This window comes from Cydia strobilella, chromosome 8 (genome assembly GCF_947568885.1).
Source record: "Cydia strobilella chromosome 8, ilCydStro3.1, whole genome shotgun sequence".
In the NCBI taxonomy this organism is placed as follows: Eukaryota; Metazoa; Arthropoda; class Insecta; order Lepidoptera; family Tortricidae; genus Cydia; species Cydia strobilella.
In genome coordinates this window covers 7,293,424-7,316,657 of record NC_086048.1, presented here as the reverse complement: position 1 = coordinate 7,316,657, position 23,234 = coordinate 7,293,424, and the positions used below count along the sequence as shown (strand labels likewise).

Here is a 23,234-nt window from a genome sequence, read left to right as displayed (position 1 = left end):
TTAATTTAGCTGCATAACAATCATGTTAGGGATACCAGATGAAAATATCATAATTTTATGGGTAATTTTGACCTCGAAGTTTTTTCGTACTTCTAATTCCAAAAAATAAATAAACAAATGTTGTGAAGATTAAATGTTGTGTACATTAATTGGTGTGATTGCGATTTGTGATTTCTTTAAATTAAAACCCATAATACATTTTATTTTACGTTTTATTTACTAAACATGTTTAGTTTTGTACCACCTGCGCGAATTATAGGAGGTATTTCATTGTTTATACGCCTAAAAAGGACGGCCCATTGACATTTTATTTAACAATTTTTTAATACCGTCAAACAAGCTAACTTTGCCTCCAGGGTAATCGCCCCAACGTGATATCAAATATTGGGGTAATTTTTACCAATATGGTATCCCCACGTTTATGACGTCATCTATGTCTATCCCTTACGGGCGCACGCGTATAGCTTGTCTATGTAATGCTAGGTCTATGGCGCGAAGGGTTATCGTCCCATAGAAAATTTGAATTTCGCGCCTTTTTCTACTGACAAGATTTGCTCGACCAATAGATGAGCTATACGCGTGCGCCCGTGAGGGACAGAACATACGCAATGCGACAATATGATTGGTCGATTAGATTTGTAGCCCACCATAAACCATACTAAATTTAAGGCATAACACACCGTCGCACCGCACCAAGGTCATTGTGCGACGCATCCATAAGTAAGAGCGAGAAAGCGATATCTCTTTATCGCTCTTACTTATGGGTGCGTCGCACAATGACCTTGGTGCGGTGCTATGGTGTGGTACGGAATTACGGTGGGGAATAAAAAAAAATTACGCCTTGGATTAAAGAGAAAACTCTCTGATCGCTGTATTTTGCTCAAAATGCAAAATGTTTAGCGTACTTAGTGTACACAAAAACTACTAATAGCTGCCCTATATAGTCCTTGGTTAGGTCTCAAAGAGTACAGTCTATACTGATACTCTTGTCTATACAAAGCTATATCTTAAATCTTACATAGGTCCATACAAAGACCATTGTGCTAATCTGACTGTTAAAATCATAAAAACTTCATTTGCCTTTGCAGTAGTTGAGAAGGGTAAAAAACAATGCTTGACTATACCAAATACCGTTATATTGTAATAAATCTCTTAAAAAATATATTAACAATAGTAATTTCAACATTATACTGTACAACAATAATGATCTGTATTATATTTTTGATCTCTGCCCCAAACTACTCCAAAATCTATCAATTCCGTCGCCAAAGTCCTGAATAAGTTTTATGTTCTCGTCAATCTCTAGAACATGACGTTGGCAGTCTCTGTAAGGTTTCCATTCAAAAGGCATGTTGGACCATCTGGGAACTCTGAAAGCATATGAAAAGGTTAGGTAGTGAACTCATAAGTAGTAAGTATGTAGGTATAGAATAGATACGAAATATTATTTTTAAAGAATTTAAACTAAACCTTATTGAACTGTCTGTCTTCGTCCGCTGTCTGTCTTGAACTGGTCTTGTGATTGTTATGTCTAATTTTGAATTTAAATGTCGGTAGTTTCAATATTCCAAATATGTATGTCAGTCAGCCAGTCAGGCAGTCGGTCTATGTCAGGTCGCCACGGAGGTTGGAAGCCACGACACTTATGGATACGAATAGATCGAGACATGTATCTGATAAAGACTGCAAATATCCTTTTGCTCAAATTTCAAAATAGCGAAATTGTTGTAAGTATTGTGTCAATTTGAACTGATTTACTAAAAGTACTCTCTATTCTTGTGCAGTATTGTAGGTACTTTTGTGTGTAACTACTTAGGTAAAATTTTTACTTTGAGCTGTTGGTTGGTATGCCATAAAAATAAGAGCAAATCTCTCTTCATATGGCAGTCACTTTCGTAAACTGTAGAGCTTTCGCCAATTTATAGGATTAAAGTTGCCAATCGGAGTCCTAGCTAGAGGAGGCCTTAGTCTACAGTTAATAATATATTAAGTGTTAGCTTTTATTCCTGATTGGACAACTACTTCAAGAATATAGGTTTCTCTTTTATAACTATTCAGATTTTCCACGAGTAGATACATACCCAGTTCTAGCGAAATTACTAATTGTCTGATTTAAAATGGTTATTATTTCTTTGTCTTTTTCATTTGCAATGTCAGCTTTCCCCTTTCTGTAAAAAATATATGGTAACAGATCTCCATGGATCGTGCCTTTTATTCCTAGCTGTTGCGCTTTTCTGGTATTAATTTTACTCGAATATGAAAGTTGAAAAACATATAATCCGCGATCAGAGTGCTTTCCAAAGGTATTTAAAAATGTCATAATGTCCCTTTTGAAATAGGCATCAGATACAAATTTTATGTACTTGAGTTTTTTCGTTTGATCTATTGCTGCACCATCAAAATAATAATTTCTTATCTTTTTTGCAATTTCAACAGCATCAGCACTATATGGTTGGACAAACAAGAAACGTGGTATAAAATAACGAAAATCATTCTCAAATTTTATGTTTCCTGCTTTGTCCTGACGGATGAATAAACCACCTTCATAAGTATTCACGCCAAACAGAACAGGCAACTTTTTATGCCGATTTTCTCGAAATTTAATTAAAGGGTATTCGTCAAAATATCTCTCGTTGTCAAATTTCTTTTCTACAACGGGAAGAAAATAAGCACTTATTATTGCCGGCGGTCTGGAATACTCAACCATGGCTGCAGCGTACATCAATTGTTCAATAGGAAGTTTCATGAGATACTCGTATAAACTTCTCACATCACTAAATTCTTGTTGAAAGATTGTTGCCAAGTGTTTAGCCTTGAAAATAGGGTCAGCATCTATCATAAACAAATCAGACACACAAACTCCGGATAAAGCTATAATCTTGTTCACCAAGCCATTTGCCATTTCACTAGTCAAGTATGACGTCACTATACCGGAACCCGCGCTTTCACCAATCGCCACGATGTTATTTTCATCACCATTAAACTTGCTGATGTTATTTTTAACCCATTTTAATGCCATTACAGTGTCTTTAAGCCCCATATTCCCGGCAGCTTCAGGTATATGAAGGCATAAAAAGCCTAGGGCATGCAGCCTGTAATTCAATGTAATTAAGATGACATCTTGGTCTATTAAATATTCTGGCCTGTAGTAGTCTCCGAACCCAAATAAGAATTTTCCACCATGAACATATACTAGCACTGGCAGTTTTCTAAGTTCTTTTTCAGGTAGACTTGGAGTGTAAACATTTAAGTACAAGCAGTCTTCGGATCCGAAATGCTCTCTTGTTCCTGGCTTTAATTGTACGCAACTATTTCCTGGTTGTAATGCATCGCGGACACCAGTCCAGGTTTCTGGCTCCTGGGGTTCCTAATTAAACAGAAACAGAATTATTTTGATTTCTATATATTGGATTTATACATTTACAGTATACAAAACGATGTAAGTATCAAGGGCATAAATATATATACATTCCCAAAGTGTCAAAAATATGTGTACGCTCTTACACCTTAGACAATAAAATCGTGTTCACATATTTTTGAGCCAATTGTTAGGATCGATATTTTTGCCTTCGACTGTATATATATATATATATATATATATATATCGCAGCCATTTGTTAAATTAGCCAGCTAATTAGATACCTAGGTCGTTCATTAAACGCCGGCATCTAATGAAATAGCTGAAGAACAACCAGCCAAATCATTTAGCGCGTAACATATATAATATACCTATAGTTATCATTCACTCACAAATTGACGTAATATTCGCAACACTTCCCTATATAGTTTAAAAATCCCTTTCGCAAATTGGCCCATTTACAAAACTATCACTTCCGAATTTCCGATGTAGAAAATGGAAAAGGTTTAACTTCATAATGTAGATAATAATACTACATATAATATTGTTGTATTATCTTATCTCATTGAAAGTTCTAGACTGCGTACTTTCTATTACCACTATTATCAGTATAATTTTAAGTAATTATACAACAAATAATTTATTTTAAGTAATTATAGTTGTAAATATGAAATACTGTATTTGACATGTAAAACTATGTTTTATAAAGGAATAAATGAACATAGTAACAAACACAATTATGTAATAAAATTACTAAGATTATTCCGTAAATTCCGCAATTAATAACTTTGTATCACCTTAAATTGAAAACAAGTTTTATCAAGGACTCCATTGAGTTTGCTACTTAGGCCAGGATTACACTCGTAAGTTTTACTTACGTAAGTAGGGGCACAGCTATGCTACAGAATGAGATATGAATATCGTTATCTCATTCTAGCAAATAGCTTTGTCCCTACTTACGTAAGTAAAAGTTACGAGTGTAATCCTGGCCTTAGGCAATATGTTGCACGTTAATGTTTAAATTGCAGCCGTTCTTAAACTGTGCTCCGCGGAGCCCTGGACCTCTGTGGGGGCTCCGTGGCAATAATAAGAAAAAAAACCGGCCAAGTGCGAGTCGGACTCGCGCACCAAAGGTTCCGTACTTTTTAGTATTTGTTGTTACAGCGGCAACAGAAATACATCATCTGTGAAAATTTCTACTGTCTAGCTATCACGGTTCATGAGATACAGCCTGGTGACAGACAGACAGACGGACAGCGTAGTCTTAGTAATAGGGTCCCGTTTTTACCCTTTGGGTACGGAACCCTAAAAACCCAAAACCTACATTTGTTTCTACATTTGTTTTTATTTGGTGCTCCATCAAAAATTTCGCTTTCCAAAAGGGTTCCATCACCAAAAAAGTTTAGAAATTAAATCAGTAAAACTAAGCAGATGTTACATGTATATATGCAACAATGTTGTATACAACTAGTGTTGCTAGGCAAACAAGGATGGCTATCTCTATCACTCTTATTACCAATAGTTTGTTACATTTGATTTGACCCATTTTTATGACTAATGCTAAAGAATTTAAGGTATATGTTTGCGTTCAATTTTGATTTGAGATGCCGTTAATTGGCTTATGATGGCAGAATAGTCCCATTATAATTATGTAATCTCATTAAAACAAGTGGATTTACTTACCAAAATGTACACTGTAACATAATTGTTATTGTTAGCAACTTATCTGTGAGACCTAGCTTTGCTCGGAAAACATTTAAAAACTCAAAAATGCGCATTTTCCCAGAGATAAGACCAAGATAGATAGATTTTTCGCCCCTGAAAACCCCCATACCTATAGCAAATTTTATCGAAATCGATAGAGCAGTTTCCGAGATCCCCGAAATATATATATATATACAAGAATTGCTCGTTTAAAGGTTCGTTTAAAGGGAATTGACCTTTAAATGAGCAATAAAGTATAAAGCATTTTATTTTAATATCTGTCTCTAGCTCTTCCTAGCTACTAGCTAAAGCTAAAATGTATCCTGCATGGTGGTGGGTCAGCTTTCCTGCTTAACCTTCTCCACTTCACCCTGTTGAAGACCTCATCCTCGGATTACTTGCACTCACTCATGTCCAGAGCTCATGAATTTTCATGGCAAAACAAAAGACTGTCGCAATCTTGCTAGAGTTAGAATATTTTTTTATCAATATTGATAGTTGTGTAATAGAAGAAAAATACGGTCAACCAAATAGAAACAATATTTAAAAAAAAAGTGAGGTTTGTATAAAATTATATACAAACAGACACAATTAGTATACAAAATTTAATAGTATACATATAGTAGCTTTATAGTGATAAACTAAACTGTTTACTCCCAGAGAAGTTTGAGAAATTAATGATAATGATTATCTACTCCTTATCACTGTCATAAACTAAATATAACTATTGATATCAATAAAAAAATGTTTCTAACTAGCAAGATTGCGTCAGTCTTTTGTTTTGCCACGAAAATTTCGGGCTCTGCTCATGTCCTTTAGCACTACGCCCTTCCACCTTGTTCTGGATCACCCTGGATCTTTGACCTGAGATGGAAAGTTGTAGTGCCAAATTTCTTTATAATAAAAATAAATAAAATGCGTTTATTTTCAGACAACTCATAGGTCCATAGCATTGTTAATAAGTACTTAAATAAAAATTAAAACTAAATTATTAATACTACATACTAAAAACTAAGATACAACTAAAATGAGTTAGTATTACTTAATAACAATAACAAAGGTCTAAGCTAAAAGCCCTGCATAACAGAGTCGTGGCGCGCGGTTAACCGAGGCTCACGCACAATCGGAGCAGCATGCTCGTTGAACCTGCCGAGCACGGCGCTGTCCTGCTTCCCGGCCACGACCTGTAGGAGACTGTTGGGGCTTCCCCTAACCCGTCTGATGAGCGACACGACTTTATTGCGCACAAGCGCATAAAAGTCATCAGTGTGCGCGTCGACAAACATGCCTGACGCGCTGCAGTATCGAGGAAGCCCCACCATCGCCCGGAACAGGTTATTGTACAATATGCGAAGGGTAATACAGTGTCCACAGACTGCTGGTGTAGAAAGTTTGGCAGTATGCCTTAAAAAGCGTGACCTTGATCTCAAGTGTACAGCCAGCGAATCTGCGAACCAGCATGTTCCCTCTAACAGATAATGCCCTTCGCTCTCTTTCGATATCTCCATCATCCTTTAACTCCTCGTTAATAACATGGCTCAACAATAAATAGCACTCACCCGAAACCTCAAATCCCCAATGGGTGGCTTGGCATATGGTATGCCTTCAAAGCTATAATATTCCTTCCCATTGTAGTTGCACACTTTTCCTTGGAGTATGCCCTGCTTGACTTTCACTTGATAGGACATCTTTTTTTCTGGAACACATATTATAAATTATAATATAACAAACAAATTGCATCCACATTATTTTTAAAAACATACTGGTGTCAACGCTAATATTTTTTTGGTATAGGTAATCAGCAAGGTTACTTACGATCTTTAGTCGTAAGCCTATGCAAATATGAACATCGCAAAAGCAGCTTATCTTTTAACCACGGAAACTGATAAAGAAATATAGGTACTACACGGTACGACTGGCGTTAGTAAAAAGTAATAATTAAAAATTTATCGCACCTAATTCGATTGATTAATAATGATCACCAAGCAAGCACCAAACATGGATTACTTACAAGTCTTATTATCTTAGCACAACATGAACGTAGTGATTATATGCTCTTTGCATGGATGCAAATCTCAATCATATTATGATAATTATAAAAAATTAAACAAGTCTACTCATGTCTATAACTACTTGTATATATTATCCCCCTTATTCATAAGGGTCCTCCACACATGAGTGTGGAGGACGTATGAGCGCGAATCACGGCGCGAAGCTGCGAACGTGAGTGTGAAGTCTAGTTCGTAATCAGCGAAATCGACTCCACACTCGCGTTCGCGACTTCGCGCCGCGAAGTCTGAAGCGAGCTTAAGGAATGGAACAATGAATATTTATTACGTCACGTTTATTTTGTTGCCCACCATAAACCATACAAATTTACGGTGGGGATTAAAAAAAATGTGAGACTGTGACAAGGACAAACAATAACAGCGCTTTCTCTGCTACTCCTACTAAAAGATACATAAGACTATCCCGTTCGGTCATTTCCCCCCACCCCTCATGCCGATCCAGTTATACTAGATTCAAGGTGGGAACAAAAAAACTGTGAGACTGTGACAAGAACAAACAATACTAGCGCTTTCTCTGCAACTCTTACTGAAAAATACATAAGACTATCCGGTTCGGTCATGAAAACACGAGAAAAATATATTGCTGTCTCGCTCAAACTACTAACACGAGAAAAAGATATTGCTGTCTCGCTCTTACTTATGGGTGCGTCGCACAATGACCTTGGTGCGGTGCGGTAATGTGTTAGATTTACACCAAGAAAAGTCGGCAACTATTTTGATAGCAGACGCGGTGAAAGTGTTATTTATACGTCATAATTTCATAGAAGTTTGACGTATAAAATAACACTTGCGCTGCGTGTGCTATCAAAATCGTTGCAGACTTTTCTTGGTGTAACTCTAGCTGCTAAGCTGCTATACCTAGATTCAGCAGATAGCGGTAGTCTATTACGGATTTAACTTTCAAATTTTGTTTTGATAAAGTTCATTCATACATCTTCACCCCATTTTCATCTATTTCAAACTTGGAGGATGTAGCCAAACGGAGACGCCTTGTCTGTAATTTTCTGTACAAAACAGTCTGTCCGATTTTTGCGGGGGAGGGGCACGTCAAATTTAAACGTAACGTAAAAATAGCAATGTCAGATAAACGTCAGTCCATACATTGTGTATGACCATTGGCCGCCTATTTTCGACAGAGGGGAACGCATGGCTACTCCGTTTGGTTATATTCTCTAAGATTTAAAACGTTTAAGGAACACACCATCGCACCGCACCGCGACCTTGGAGCAGTTCTAGAGGGCCCTCCACACTCATGCGCGAATCACGGCGCGAAGCCGCGATCGCGAGTGTGGAGCCTAGTCACGGATTCAGATTTTAATAAACCGGATGGAGTACACGGGCCAAAAAGTGTGTCCACATGAGAAGTCAAAGTGGGCGGTTGCATCTCTTTCTAATTAGGGTGACCAAAAGTCATATGTATGTGGGATATTAGGATAAGTTGGAACGTATTCAGAAATGAATTCACCTATTCAGAAAGGACCTTTTTCTTCCCTGCTAGGAGCTAATTTATACGAACCAAGTACCAAATTAAAAAGCTATTACTCCCTAGGGACTTATATTAATGAAAATTACAGGTGTTTTTTTCAAAATCCCGCGGGAACAAAATAGATCTTTGTCCTTTAGTACACCTGCATGAAATAAAATATTTTTCGACCAAGTGGGATTAAAAATCACGAAATGTCATGATAAATTAGGTGTGATAAGTTAAATATAAGATTTTATTATGTGTGTTACGTGATAATTATGATGCAAATATTTACCTTTAGACGGTAAGCAAGTCTAATGCTGATGTCGTTTCTATTGTATTGCGTATATGTTCGAGATGCTATCTCTCAAAAACAGGCATCGTAAAAAATCTGCTTATCACTTATAATGATATAGGTAGCTCTCATTACGTCAACCAAATAATTAAACATGCCGTAATAAAGATATACTTATTTAGGTAAACTTATTTTTACATTAAGTAAGTACGTAGGTAATAGGAATTCTGTAAGACCGATTCAGATCGTGCCGACATCATAGTCACCCTAATGAGTTTGACAATGTTGTCTTGTATTTTTATCGTAAACTTGAATAGTTGAGGCTTATCTGTGAAAAGATATACCACAATCAGCAAAACTTTCACTCCTGCAACCTTTCACACAACATCTTATACCCATTTTATACTTTATTTCGCAAATAAATCTTGAGCACCGCCATTCATGTATTTTGAAAATTTCTTCATCAAGTTGGGGATACCAATTAATATTCAAAGTTACTACAATGTCTACCATATTAAAATTAATGTATTTTTTGTTGTGCACATGCTTGGTTAAATCAGTTAATAATATTGACATTATAACTATTTACAAATTACGTAAAAGATATCAGAACCGTACTCTGAATATAGCACTTAAATAATATAAGAAGGTATTTAATTTTAGTAGTTATTGATATAAATACTACCAAAATGGTATCTTTTTAACATTGGCAACATGTGCGAGTGGGACACCGCGACCCACTTTTGCTATCTCATGTGGACCGTTTTCTCTAGTCTGGTACGAACACCTTTCTGGCTCGGTGATAAGGTTCAATTTAGTATGGCAAAAAAAGTGACAGCTCGCTCCTGTTTAGGGTATAACTTCATGAGCCTAGTTCGCTAACGTGCATGGAGACTGTATAAAGGAGCCAAATCTCTATGTATGAAAAGTGTCCATCAAAAAACAGTAATTAGGCGGCGCCACCATGCACCGAAATACTACCAAAAACAACCTACGTAATTTGGTCGGGTTATTTGTTGCCTTATATGGTTCATGTTATTCTCATGTCCCAGAGCCTAACTAGCGCCACCGGAGAGATTAGGAACTATTATTTAAAGCTGAAAGCGGTCACTTTTGCAACAATTCTGCCATAAGAGATTGGCATCCTTTCTATACCATCCATAGCTAACGTGATTTTACAACTCAAAAATATTGCTTGTCAAAGGACTGTCTCATTTCAAACATAGTCAGAGAAAATCATACTATCTTTGTCTTACAATAGTACTAGCACACAAAAAAAGGATGAGTATAGTTTTTTTGGTTCTTATTTACTGCCAATTTGGTTTGACCAACTATAGTGAGTGAGACGGAACATCTTTGAAGAGCGTTCGAATTCCATTTATCACAATGGAGGGCACAAGGGGAGGTTAATTAACTTATTGTGGCAGAAAGAAATGGTGAATTCAATTCAATTCAATTTATTTATTTAAGACAACACTGGCCCATAATAGTTAGTAACAATTAAGATTAAAAACTAAGTGTTAGTGGAACAAAAAACAGAAAGCGACAAAACAAAAACAGACAGCAATAACATTCTTACAACTATCACCTAATAGTGGTTATGACACATTCAAAATGCCGCATTATAGGTGTCGTATCGGCCCGCAACAGTGGTCAGGATGGAGTTGGAGTTGGCCCGCACTCTGCAGAGTAACGAGGCAATTCTCTTGCGTATTAGTAATTATTTTTATTATAATGAATTTTAAATAATTAACTCACCTTACTTTCCGGTTTTAGTGGTTCCTTGTTTTAGAAGAGCCATAGAAGAGCACGCGCATGATACGCGCCTTGAGTAATATTCGAACTGATTTGAACGCACTCACGATGACAATTTGATTGACAGTGACATTTCTTCACTTCTGTTTTATTTTCACTTTCAGAGGCTGTTTTATTTTTATCAGCATATGATCACTAATTTTGATAATCGAATTGTAAACTGTAATAAAAAATAATTTTACTATTTATCAGTACGATGCTAAGTATTGTAATTTATTAAAATAAAGTGTTCGAAACCACAGATCAAGATGAATCCTATGACGTTAGTCAACAAACATTAAACGTCTTTTTATAAATTCATGTTATTCTTAATAGCAAATACATTTTATTTCTTTTTTTCCAGCAATGTAAAGAACGTGTTAAAACTAAGCAAGCAAGAACTAGCCGGCAATTCCAAATCATCTTGGCACGATCAATACAAAGACAGTGCATGGTTATTTGTCGGTGGTCTGCCGTACGACTTGACCGAGGGAGATATCATTTGTGTGTTTTCACAGTAAGTATTATTCTAAAGTTTAACTGAAACCCACCATAAAACCAGTTTGTGTTATTACAAAATGTTCTGATTCATGATTTCAGATATGGAGAAGTGGTTAATATAAACCTGGTAAGAGACAAAGCCACAGGTAAATCGAGGGGTTTCGCATTTATATGCTATGAAGACCAACGCTCAACTATCCTTGCTGTAGACAATTTGAATGGAATCAAGGTACTTACCCCATCACACTGTTATAATTAATGCAAAGAGTTAATGGCCCTTTATACAGAATTAAATTATTTGAGACAATTGTGCACCTTATATAACAGGTCTCAAAGGAAATCTAGCTCTGGCATGACCTGATCGGTATTTTGAAGCCTCATCACTGTTAAAAATAGTGCATAGAAAACTTGTATGCTGCCTAATTTGATCATGAAAAAGTGACCTTGACATTGAATATAATAGATTAAAATTCCCTTGCACGGATTGGAGGGGTTAAGGTTGTATTTTTGAACCTGTTTCACAATGTTATAAAGCAATAAGTTACCACGTAATTTTATTTTGCTTATGTATTGCTTTACGGCTGGTAGAGGCTTTAAAGGGGTTGCAACGTACAGGTTGAAAAACACTGGGGCTACCTTCTTGAATTCAGACCCTGCAGAGGACAGGGAAAATGACAGACTAAACAATATACCTTGTCTGTGATGTCAAAAAGTCCCAGTACTTTATTAACAATTAATATTGATGTTTCAGATCTTGGGTCGCACTGTGAGAGTAGACCACTGTGAGTCATACCGAGCACCAAATGCTGACATGAGTAAGGTTGACGATGTGACAGCAGCCCTGCGACATGAGGGGTGTGCTCCTGCGGTACCGAAAGCCGAACCAGTCACAATAAAACAAGTAATGTTGAAACATATATTCCATGTTTATGATATTTGTTACATTATAAGTTAATATATCCTTATTTATTAATAGTACTGGTACAGGAGGGCCTTCCCCTAACCGAACATCCAAATTAATATTTTAGATATTACCACCACCTATTTTCCTCCAAAAAATTTAGCTCTGTGCTTGTCATTAATGTAATAGGATAACACATTAACATTAAATATTTACCATAATATTTACTTGCAGGAACCAGTCAAGGAAAAAAAGGAAAAAGTCAAAAAGAGCAAAAAGAAGAAAAAGAAAAGAAATAGAAGTTCTGATTCTAGTGACTAGATTAATAAATAATCTTCTAAATCGAATTTAAAGAATTTCACTTTCATTCGCACAATGGACAATACTTGAAAAATACTATAACAGATCAATAAAAATATTACAATATAAGTTAACAATGAATATACCAAGTCACTTGACCTTATTTCTTAAGAATAGTTTCTCTGATTATTGGAAAGATAAATTGTCTTATAATATAAGGCATTATTTTTATGTTAAGTTTGTCACCCTAAGTTTTGTTGAATACTGTTTTGATGCCATACAGTACTTTTTGTTGACTGTAAGCAATTATACCATCAGAGTTGCAGTGGGCCTTCTCATTATTTGTGTTAGTCATATAAGTAACAGGTGTCTGAGTCGCACAAGAGAGTATGTCCCCACCTCTTGCTTTAATGACAGCATGTGGGGCACAGGTATCCCAATAGAATGTTGTTCCTTTTGTTACAACATATGCAGCAGCTTCACCTAAAAACACATAAGAATTATTAATAAATTGAAAAGATTATTTCATAACTTGAGAAAATTCCACATAACTTTCTGAATGTTTCTTTTCTAAGATTTCTATTTGTTTTCTAATGACCATAGCAGAAATGGGAATATTGTAAAAGCTACTTAAGTAGGTACGTATCTGATTTTAAGTACTATTCAACTGAAGTTTCAAAACTGAACTTTCTGTTTCAGTTGGTCACTAATTCTAAGTGCATAAGTCGAAATATATGGAAAGGAAGAAAAGTGTCCATGTAAATAAAAAATCACAATGTTACACACCCAAGGCCACTTTTAGAAGTTTATGACCACATCCCTTTGCTGGTTTAACCTCCCACCCACTGGACCTGAATCTCTCCACTAGCTCGGGTGATTCAGCGCCGCTAACAAGCACAGTGTTGTCATTGTGAGAGCTTGGTGATTCACATCCTCCCATCCTGCCATAGTCACTGTAGCATGCACCCCATAATATGCGTCCATTACCACTGCAAAGAACAATTATAAAATTAGTTAGATAAGTATGAAACTCGCATCTAGTATAGTATATAATATAACTAATAGCTAAAGCCTTTTAAGCATCAACAACATCAAGTCATTTTGAGACCATACTACAATGTAACATACTAGCTTCTGGGTGGGATGATGATTATTGATAAAAAACTATCCTATATCTTTCCTTGGGCCTCAAACTAATTATATCCATTCCAAATCTAATCTACATTTAAGAGGTAACAGACTGACAGAGTTACTTTCGCATTTATAATATTAAATAATATGGTAGGGATATACAATTATTCAGTCACAGATAATTTGAGACCCTTTTTTCTCTTAGTTAAGAATTAAAAAGCTCATTATTCTAACTAAAAACTACCTATAAAACATTTAAAATATAAAAATATATGATTTCTAGGTTTTGCTAAAATTGCTCATCTTGTCTATGTAATTTACATACTTATCATAGAATGGTTGGTTGACAACCCCCATCACAGGTTCCCCCGTGGACTTCACGAATGCACCTATTAGAACTGTGACACAAGATAGCCCTGATTCACTGTCTGCTGTGTGTTTGTTCTGCACTCCGGCTATGAATTCCGCTGTGGCATCTATAACAAATGGAAAAGATTTCAATCAAATGAAATGTATACTGAGGTGTTAAGTTTAAAACTAGGTAATCCCACGAACTTTTAAAATGTCTACTCTTATGTGGGGGTAATGTCTAATATTATTAATTATTATCCTTATTTTAAGCAGCGGCTGGTAGTCGATACAATACACGGTAATGGAGAACAGGTGCATGGAGGCAGTGCCGGCCCGAGTCCTTGATCAGGGTAGAGCAAAATGGGGTTTTGGCGCCCTTCGTTGAAGTTTTTTACCCTTTTTTTCTCATTTGCCATTTTGGCGCCCCCCCTTGCCATCCGGCGCCTAGAGCGGCCGCTCCACTCGCTCTACCCTAGATCCGGCCCTGCATGGACGTGCTATTGAAGATGGAACAACCTGAGAATTTAACTCTGCAACCTGGTATAATGAAAAAATATATACATACCTATGGGATCTATCCAAACTCCTAATGTAGCATCATCTATAGCAGGGAGATCATATGGTAATTCACCAAATAATTTTGGATTTAATTCACAATGGCAACCTTCCGCAAGTTTAAGTGCTTGCTCCTTTGGCACAATTTGGCTTAATAGAAGAGCTGTTTTATCAACATTGTCTCCGAGTTTGATAGGGTGACCGTTGATTTCTCCACACTCTTCACCCCAAACACTACTTGCAAGGTTTTGGCAGTGGTGACCTATCTCTACTTTAGCAGCTTCCTGAGCTAAAACATCAGCAATAGTCTTAAAATCATGCTCAAAACGGCTGTTGGCTTCGTCTCCAGATTTCTCAGTAACAACGAGGTTCTCGTCACTTAAGCTAGCTGCACAATATCTTGCAATACTGGCGGCTCGTTCGGATGCATAAATTAAGGCTTCCAAAACATTGGCCATTTTAAAGAACCATATATGTTAAATGCGCTCTATTAAAATAGGTTAGTTGTATCGATTGGTTTCAAAAATACATAATTAAGTTATTTGCGCCAGTGAATTTCTCACACGCACGCGCACTTTCAAACTCTTGGTTTCAATTCAATAATCATATGAAAACTGAAAGAATGAAAATAAACAAACAGCTGTCATATTTGACATTGACAATCAGAAGCAATGATAAGTCCAATTTCTACTCGCTGTATTCATGTTAAAATCAAATAAGCAAGACCGTGTACTAGACCTGTACCAATAACTTCTGAGGTTATAAGAATATTAATGTTGCTTATTTTTTATATATAGTTTCCAGACCATATACTAAACCTAAAAATAATATTTTGTGTCATCCTAGGTATTTGCTTAGGTAGAAATTTAGGTATTTCTTTTTTCAATCAGCATTCTGTAAAAAAAATATTCGAGACGAAATTCTTTGTTTCCCTGTAAAGGCAAAGTGGCTTCCGACGTACACACGCATTTTGTGTCATTTTCATCCACGGGTATAATGGCATTTAATAAATACCTAATATTGATCCTAAAACGCCTAAAAAAATATTAGAGTCGGTAAGTGAAGTGTTGTACTTTACAGAACATTGTTATATGTTATTCAAACAAATCTGTGTCAAATTCATCCACCGCTTTTATTTAAAAAAAAAAAAAAACTAATTAACACCCTGTATCTGCCACAAAAAAAAATTCATGTTATTAAGTTTACGTCTACAATATTATAATACCACATTGAGACATCATTCATAATTTGGGTCATTTTGATCCACGGTTTTTTTACTATCTGGCAAAATAAAACTCAATTGAGCAAGAAGGGCGTGCGCGGGGAAGGGTACCTACGCGGGTGGGGTGCTTATTATACTTGCCGCAATATCAGCTGGCGACTGAGATCTTAATACTATCTCCTTTACCCTTGTTAAGACCAACCAAGAGATGGCATTATGAGCTGTCTCGCCACTTAGTTTTGCGATACAGTGTATTTATTTCATTCGTAGGCATAATTACATTGTCTTAATCTTACCGTAGTAGGTATATAAATATAATTAAAAATAAACTGTAGGCTGCACTCCTCATACTGACCAACATTTGTGACGTTCCTAATCAAAAGGTACCACTTTCTCTGACAGGTTATTTGTATAAAGATATAATCAAATTTCGTCTTTATGGTAAACGACAAAGTGGTACCTACCTTTTGATTGAGAATGTCACAACAGCGACTTAAAAATTACTTTTGTTTCGATTTTTAGTAGACTTTTTAAGTTTATTTTAAGACGCAATTTATTGTGATTTTTGTTATGTTTAAGCGTGGCAAGCAACATTAATTACATTGATGATGATGTTCATTAAATACAATATTTTTTCATACTATACTGAACTGTCACCCTATACATGAGAATGAACAGCGCCCTCTTGACAATGATCATATATTACTGGTCAGGCTTTAATATGTGTCATAATTTAGTAAAGTCCCCTTTGTGGATTCTAAGTTTCCGAGTTACAGCAGTTTAGTGAAAGCGTTTTTTTTTAAATATAAATTAAGGGTTGAATAAAGAGGAAAGAAAATTTGATTATTTTTGCGCTACGACGCACGGTTTAGGAGATACAGCCCTATAAAGTTTTTTTTATTGTTTTTTTTCTTTTTTACATTGTGTTTTTTGTATATTACTTTGGGGTTTCATAAAGGGGAACGAAAATTTAATTATTTTTGCGCTACGACGCATGGTTTAGATCAAGCCCTATAAAAAAAAAAACTTTTTTTTTGCGTTTTTTTTTTTGTATAAATTAATGGTTACATAAAGGGGACCGAAAAATTGATTATTTTTGCGCTACGACGCACGGTTTAGGAGATACAGCCCTATATAGATTTTTTTCTTTTTCTTTTTTACGTTTCTAAATCTTAATTAAGATTTTTTTAAAAAGTGCGTTTTTTTTAAATATAAATTATGGGTTGCATAAAGGGGAAAGAAAATTTTATTGTTTTTGCGGTACCACGCACGGTTTAGGAGATACAGCTCTATAAAGTTTTTTTTCCTGGTTTTTTTTTGTTTTTTTTTTTTAAGTATTAATTACGGGTTTCTTAAAGGGGTTTTTTAAATTATTTTTGCGCTACGACGCATGGTTTAAGAGATACAGCCCTATAATGTTTTTTTTTTTAAATTTTGCGGTTTTTTTTTAAATATAAATTATGGGTTGCATAAAGGGGAACGAAAATTTAATTTTTTTGCGGTACCACGCACGGTTTAGGAGATACAGCTCTATAAAGTTTTTTTTCCTGTTTTTTTTTTGTTTTTTTTTAAAGTATTAATTACGGGTTTCTTAAAGAGGTTTTTTAAATTATTTTTGCGCTACGACGCATGGTTTAAGAGATACAGCCCTATAAAGATTTTTTTATTGTTTTTTTTTTCTTTTTTTCTTTTTTACATTGTGTTTTTTGTATATTACTTTCGGGTTTCATAAAGGGGAACGAAAATTTTATTATTTTTGCGGTACCACGCACGGTTTAGGAGATACAGCTCTATAAAGTTTTTTTTCCTGTTTTTTTTTTTTTTTTAAAGTATTAATTACGGGTTTCTTAAAGGGGTTTTTTAAATTATTTTTGCGCTACGACGCATGGTTTAAGAGATACAGCCCTATAATGTTTTTTTTTTAATTTTGCGTTTTTTTTAAATATAAATTACGGGTTGCATAAAGGGGAAAGAAAATTTTATTATTTTTGCGCTACGACGCATGGTTTAGGAGATACAGCCCTATAAAGATTTTTTTTTTAAATTTTGCGTTTTTTTAAATATAAATTATGGGTTGCATAAAGGGGAACGAAAATTTTATTGTTTTTGCGGTACCACACACGGTTTAGGAGATACAGCTCTATAAAGTTTTTTTTCCTTTTTTTTTTTTTTAAGTATTAATTACGGGTTTCTTAAAGGGGTTTTTTTAAATTATTTTTGCGCTACGACGCATGGTTTAAGAGATACAGCCCTATGTTTTTTTTTTAAATTTTGCGTTTTTTTTTTAAATATAAATTATGGGTTGCATAAAGGGGAACGAAAATTTTATTATTTTTGCGCCACCACGTACGGTTTAGGAGATATTATATTCGTTCAAAATTTCGCGCCGACCTCGAAATTCGAATAAATATGATGAACAAACCGACCAAAACAAACAATGCGCTGTCGCCATTCCGTGCGCTAGCGACTGGTCGCTGCATGCATCACTCCCGCCCGCTCCACTGACCCCCATCCCCACCGCATCATCTATCCATCACGCCGCGTGAGTGAAGTGAAAGAACGAACGCTGGCTCACTCACTTCATTGCAGTGCTTGGCTTGACTAGTTTTTTTATGTGATAGTCAGCAAACGAGCAGACGAGCCGGCTGATGGGAAGCAGTCATCGTCGCCCATGGACATAAGCAACAACACAGGAGCCCTTAAGCATTGCCGACCCTTGAGAACCCTAAATACCCGCTTCTTGAAGAATCCCATGTCGAAGCGCAAAGGAAATACCTCAGGAGGCAACTCATTCCACATTTTGCACGTTCTGGGAAGAAACGAGCGAGATGCCCGCTTATTCTTGGTGTGCCATGTGTCTAAGAAGTGAGGATGAGTTTTGCTCCTTTGGCGGGAGGTGCGTGCGGTGATAGAAACGAGACGATGACACCAGATCAAAAAGTTCTTCGGAACATTCCCCATTGTACAGTAAGTTCGGGATCGCCGACAATACGAACTGCCCGCCGTTGGATGGAGTCAAGGGGAAGGAGCTGGTATTGTGGAGCGCCAGACCAGTGATGAGATGAGAACAGTACTCCATATGAGGTCGAACCTGCACTTTATATAACAAAAGTCGGTGACCCGGTGTGAAGTACTGTTTGGCTCTGTTTTTTGGAGGCCAGTTTGGCTTTTTGTTCCAGATGACTACGAAACTGGACTTCGTTCGTAATGTCGACACCAAGTATCGCGATACTTTTAGCGGTGGTAAGGGGAATGCCCTGAAACTTTGGCGCCGTGACAAATGGGTTTTTTTTTGGCGGAAAACGCGCAGACTTGTGTCTTACTAGGGTTGAACTGGACGAGGTTACGTCTACCTCATTTGGAGACCTATTCAAGGGACGTCTCGATCTCAGACACAAGTCGCATCCTGCACTCCGACACCTGCTCAGGGGGGGGCGTTTGCACGACCTGTATAACAGCTATCACCAGTGCTGTCATCCGCATAGCAATGAATATTGTTAGTAAATAACATATCATTGATATGCAGAACGAACAGGGTAGGCGATATTGTATTGGGAACAAAAAAAAATGTTTCCTTAGCTTGCAGGGTTGGCGCGGTCACTTTTAAGCATTCCAGCTACAAGTACACCCAGTGAAAGGGTGTTTTCTGTAGCTGGGATGGTTTTGACTGCTAAGCGATCGCGCTTAAATCCGGCAAAGGTGAACAAAATATTTTTTATTCACGATAATTACAACCACTGTAGCTGTACTGTAAACAATTTTTAGTCAGTGATTGATGGAGATAAGAGATAAATGTTTATTCCTAGCATAGTTATGTTTTTTTTTAATTATTCCTCCTAAAAAATGTCCTCACGCCGGCGACGCCGCGCCGCGCCGGGTTCAAAACCCAGCGCGCCGCCGCTGGGTTTTTTGGCTGCGGCGTGGATCTCTAATATATAGCTATAATAGCTCTATAAAGTTTTTTTTCCTGGTTTTTTTTTAAGTTTTAATTAAGGGTTTCTTAAAGGGGAACGAAAATTTGATTATTTTTGTGCTACGATGCACGGTTTAGGAGATGCAGCCTTATAAAGATTTTTTTTGTTGTTTTTTTTTTCATTGTGTTTTTTGTATATTATTTTGGGGTTCCGTAAAGGGGAACGAAAATTTTGTTCTTTTTGCGCTACCACGCACGGTTTAGGAGATATAGCTCTATAAAGATTTTTTCCTGTTTTTTTTGTTTTTTTTAAAGTATTAATTAAGGGATCCTTAAAGGGGAACGAAAAATTGATTATTTTTGCGCTACGATGCACGATTTAGGATATGCAGCCCTATAAAGATTTTTTTTTTGTTTTTTTTTTCATTGGGTTTTTTGTATATTATTTTGGGGTTCCGTAAAGGGGAACGAAAATTTTATTATTTTTGCGCTACGACGCAACGGTTTAGGAGATACAGCCCTAAAATGATTTTTTTTCCACTTTTTCTTTTTTGCGTTTTTCAATCTTAATTAGGGGTTTCTTAAAGGGATTTTTTTTAATTATTTTTGCGCTACGATGCACGGTGTAGGAGATACAGCCCTATAAAGTTTTTTTGTTATTTTTTTTTCTTTTTTTTCATTGTGTTTTTATTATATTACTTTGGGGCTTCATAAAGGGGTACGAAATTTTTATTATTTTTGCGCCACCACGCACGGTTTAGGAGATATTATATCTATATATATAGCTATAATAGCTCTATAAAGTTTTTTTCCTGGTTTTTTTAAAAGTTTTAATTAAGGATTTCTTAAGGGGAACGAAAATTTGATTATTTTTGTGCTACGATGCACGGTTTAGGAGATGCAGCCCTATAAAGATTTTTTCCTCTTTTTTTTTCTTTTTTGCGTTTTTGAATCTTAATTAGGGGCTTCTTAAAGGGGAGCGAAAATTTGATTATTTTTGCGCTACGATGCACGATATAGGAGATACAGCTAATACAGCCCTATAAAGATTTTGTTTCTTTTTTTTTTCATTGTATTTTTCATGTATTACTTTTGGGTTACATAAAGGGGAACGAAAATTTTATTATTTTTGCGCTACGACGCATGGTTTAGGAGATACAGTCCTATATATTTTTTTACAATGCATGTGCTCGAAAAGTGCGTTTCCTACGGAGCCATATCGTGCGGAAAGTACTGCTTTTCCGCACTAGTGCTTTTTGTTTTCAATTTTTTTTTACAGTACATATGGTGCTACTTTCTCGCACTAGTGCGGAAAAGAGCACTTACCGTGCATATGTCGAAAGTTTAAAGGGCCATATGTACTGTAAAACGTACGATACACGTGCGAATAGGTAATTCGCAACTCGTGTCGATTTAAAACACTCCTTTTAATAATTAAACTTATTTGCCATGACATGTTTTTTTATTTACTCGCACAATGCATAGTAAAACATTGTATGATACACGTGCGTAAAGATGATTTCCGCACTTGTTGCATAAATAGCAATTTTTTTTATCAAAGAATGAAAGAAAGTCACGGTATTAATAACCAAATTTTACTTTAGTGGTACCTTTTCCCTATCACTGTCACAAATGTATGTGGCGTTCACGTAAACGCGATATTTTTAAGATTTCCCTGCGCAATGTTGCCAGCTCGCTCGCAAATCAAACATGTACTTACAGTTCTTTTGCATAATGGTGACATTGTACAATATCTATGAGTTTTAAATAGGTAAAAGATAATTCGACGCATTCTTTGCTTGCTTGTTGCTTGTTGTTGTGTTGTTTGCGTAACTTCTTTGAATAAGTTGCGTTAATTTGGCGCACAGGCGAAGTAAACATGCGTTGCGTACGGCAAGGTCACGCCGCGGCCCCACCCTGCACGGCCCCCGTTGCCCATTCAGACCGCCCGCTAGCTTCGTTTGAACGCAAATAATATTTTTGTAATATTTGTTTATGCAGTGGATGAAAGTGACACAAATTCATACATCTTATTTATCCCGCATTTCAAATTAATAAGATGTAAACTCTAATATCTTTAATATTCTTTTGTAACGGTGACAGCCTGTTACAACAAAATCATCAAATATCTTATGAAGCTATGCCTTAATAAGACACAAAATCATTTAATGGACCTATTTAAACGATTAAATTCGACCTAAGTAATTTTTTTTAACTCTAATTTTTTTTTGTGTCTTTTAGAATATTATGACATAGTATCAGATTGCAGTGGACGTAATTGACACAAACTATGTTTTCACACTAAAAACACTATCCTAAATGCAACACAGTTACATGTTTTCTCTCGAATATTTTTTTCTCCAAGATAATTCAAAATAAAAAATAATTACCACAAAATAACAAATTACTAGAAAAGCAAATTATATATATGACACAAAACAAAATGTAAGATTTACATCTTAACAAAGTATTCATAAGCGAAAACAGAATTGACTTTAATATTTTTATAACCTAGGGGTCAAAATATAGCCAGCGGTACAGGTCTATACTTATAGTTGGGCAAACCAAATTGTTAGTAAATAAGAACAAAAAAAACTATACTCATCCTTTTCTTTTGTGTGCTAGTACTGGTGTAAAACAAAGATAGTATGATTCTCTCTGTCTATTTATATGTTTGAAATGAGACAGTCCTTTGACAAACAAGCGAAAAACTGAACAAGTGCGAGTCGGACTCGCCCACCGAGGGTTCCGTACTTTTTTACACAACTGCCCAAAAAAGGAGTGTATTGTTTTTAGTATTTGTTGTTATAGCGGCAACAGAAATACATCATCTGTGAAAATTTCAGTTGGGGACAAACTCCGTTTAAGTCCTCTCTTCCGTACCCAAAGGGTAAAAACGGGACCCTATTACTAAGATTCCGCTGTCCGTCTGTCTGTCACCAGGCTGTATCTCATGAACCGTGATAGCTAGGCAGCCATTCGGCCACCTGGATCACGGCGGCATAGGTCGAATTTTTCCAAGTATATGCATTTCTTACTGAAGGCTTATGGCGCCCCTCTGTGTATGTATCTAATCTAATTAGATAGTAAATAAGTAGGTATTGTATACTCGTATGCATAGGTATTACGCAGGGAACCGCATGCCGTGCTGCTATACGCATGCGGTGTGATCGGCCTTTACTCTATTCTATTACATACCTACAGTACCTATAGTAGGTAAGGTCGGCACGCGCGAAGCGTGATCTTGTTTAGCGATATTCGGACCTTAACATAAATCCGTAAATAAGACCGTTTCGTGCACTTTTTAATAAAGCACGTTTCTTACACAATACCCATGACTTTTTATAGTAGTGCGTCCTTGGTGTCATAAAATTGGAACAGCCAATTTGCCATGTGAATGGGTTTTGATGAATGGTAACTTTCCCTTAAAGTAATGTTTAACGTTAATTGCTAAATCAACGAACCATTTTAAATTGTCTAGGTACAGGCATTTATCTCGCTTTTTAAGCAGGTAGCCTACTCAAATACCTAGTTAGCTGAGTCGTGCGAAATTCAGTCTAACGTTCAAATTCGGTAACGTCTTTCCTGCTGCTGCATCTTTCGTCCTTAAGGGCATTTATTTGATTTATTTGTGGATTTATCACAAATATTTTTTGTTTCTGAGTTATGGATGTT

General features: G+C 36.1%; 3 protein-coding genes across 5 annotated transcripts; 1 reads left to right on the top strand and 2 right to left on the bottom strand.

The window, feature by feature from the left end:
* Positions 1-1,119: 1,119 nt before the first annotated feature.
* On the bottom strand, positions 1,120-7,209 carry LOC134743547 (esterase E4-like). Of its 3 annotated transcripts, none has more exons than XM_063677044.1 (4): positions 7,074-7,209; positions 6,622-6,758; positions 2,082-3,367; positions 1,120-1,370 (listed from the first exon to the last, which is right to left on the bottom strand). In XM_063677044.1, the coding sequence occupies exons 2-4, from the start codon at positions 6,748-6,750 to the stop codon at positions 1,214-1,216; spliced, it is 1,572 nt and encodes a 523-aa protein (XP_063533114.1). In that variant the 5' UTR covers positions 6,751-6,758; positions 7,074-7,209; the 3' UTR covers positions 1,120-1,213. The 3 variants fall into 3 exon arrangements, with proteins under 3 accessions (XP_063533114.1, XP_063533115.1, XP_063533116.1); XM_063677045.1 differs by having other exon boundaries at positions 7,018-7,137; XM_063677046.1 differs by lacking the exon at positions 7,074-7,209 and adding an exon at positions 6,878-7,017.
* Positions 7,210-10,809: 3,600 nt separating this feature from the next.
* LOC134743587 (RNA-binding motif protein, X-linked 2-like) lies at positions 10,810-12,712 on the top strand. Its single transcript, XM_063677146.1, has 5 exons — positions 10,810-10,968; positions 11,050-11,202; positions 11,286-11,415; positions 11,938-12,087; positions 12,322-12,712. Exons 1-5 carry the CDS (start codon positions 10,955-10,957, stop codon positions 12,406-12,408), a joined length of 534 nt encoding a protein of 177 aa, XP_063533216.1. The 5' UTR covers positions 10,810-10,954; the 3' UTR covers positions 12,409-12,712.
* On the bottom strand, positions 12,094-15,024 carry LOC134743581 (inositol polyphosphate 1-phosphatase). Its single transcript, XM_063677135.1, has 4 exons — positions 14,435-15,024; positions 13,844-13,994; positions 13,174-13,376; positions 12,094-12,870 (listed from the first exon to the last, which is right to left on the bottom strand). The coding sequence occupies exons 1-4, from the start codon at positions 14,880-14,882 to the stop codon at positions 12,635-12,637; spliced, it is 1,038 nt and encodes a 345-aa protein (XP_063533205.1). The 5' UTR covers positions 14,883-15,024; the 3' UTR covers positions 12,094-12,634.
* Positions 15,025-23,234: the final 8,210 nt, after the last annotated feature.

Coding starts and splice junctions, on each gene's coding strand:
- LOC134743547 (XM_063677044.1), bottom strand. CDS start 6,750: ATGTCCTATCAAGTGAAAGTCAAGCAGGGCATACTCCAAGGAAAAGTG. Junction 3,368..6,621: donor TTGGGGATTTGAGGTTTCGG/GTGAGTGCTATT, acceptor CTGTTTAATTAG/GAACCCCAGGAGCCAGAAAC. Junction 1,371..2,081: donor AGTAATTTCGCTAGAACTGG/GTATGTATCTAC, acceptor ATATGCTTTCAG/AGTTCCCAGATGGTCCAACA.
- LOC134743587 (XM_063677146.1), top strand. Junction 11,416..11,937: donor ACAATTTGAATGGAATCAAG/GTACTTACCCCA, acceptor TTGATGTTTCAG/ATCTTGGGTCGCACTGTGAG. Junction 12,088..12,321: donor AACCAGTCACAATAAAACAA/GTAATGTTGAAA, acceptor ATTTACTTGCAG/GAACCAGTCAAGGAAAAAAA.
- LOC134743581 (XM_063677135.1), bottom strand. CDS start 14,882: ATGGCCAATGTTTTGGAAGCCTTAATTTATGCATCCGAACGAGCCGCC. Junction 13,377..13,843: donor AACCAACCATTCTATGATAA/GTATGTAAATTA, acceptor TGTTCTTTGCAG/TGGTAATGGACGCATATTAT. Junction 12,871..13,173: donor ACTTCTAAAAGTGGCCTTGG/GTGTGTAACATT, acceptor ATGTGTTTTTAG/GTGAAGCTGCTGCATATGTT.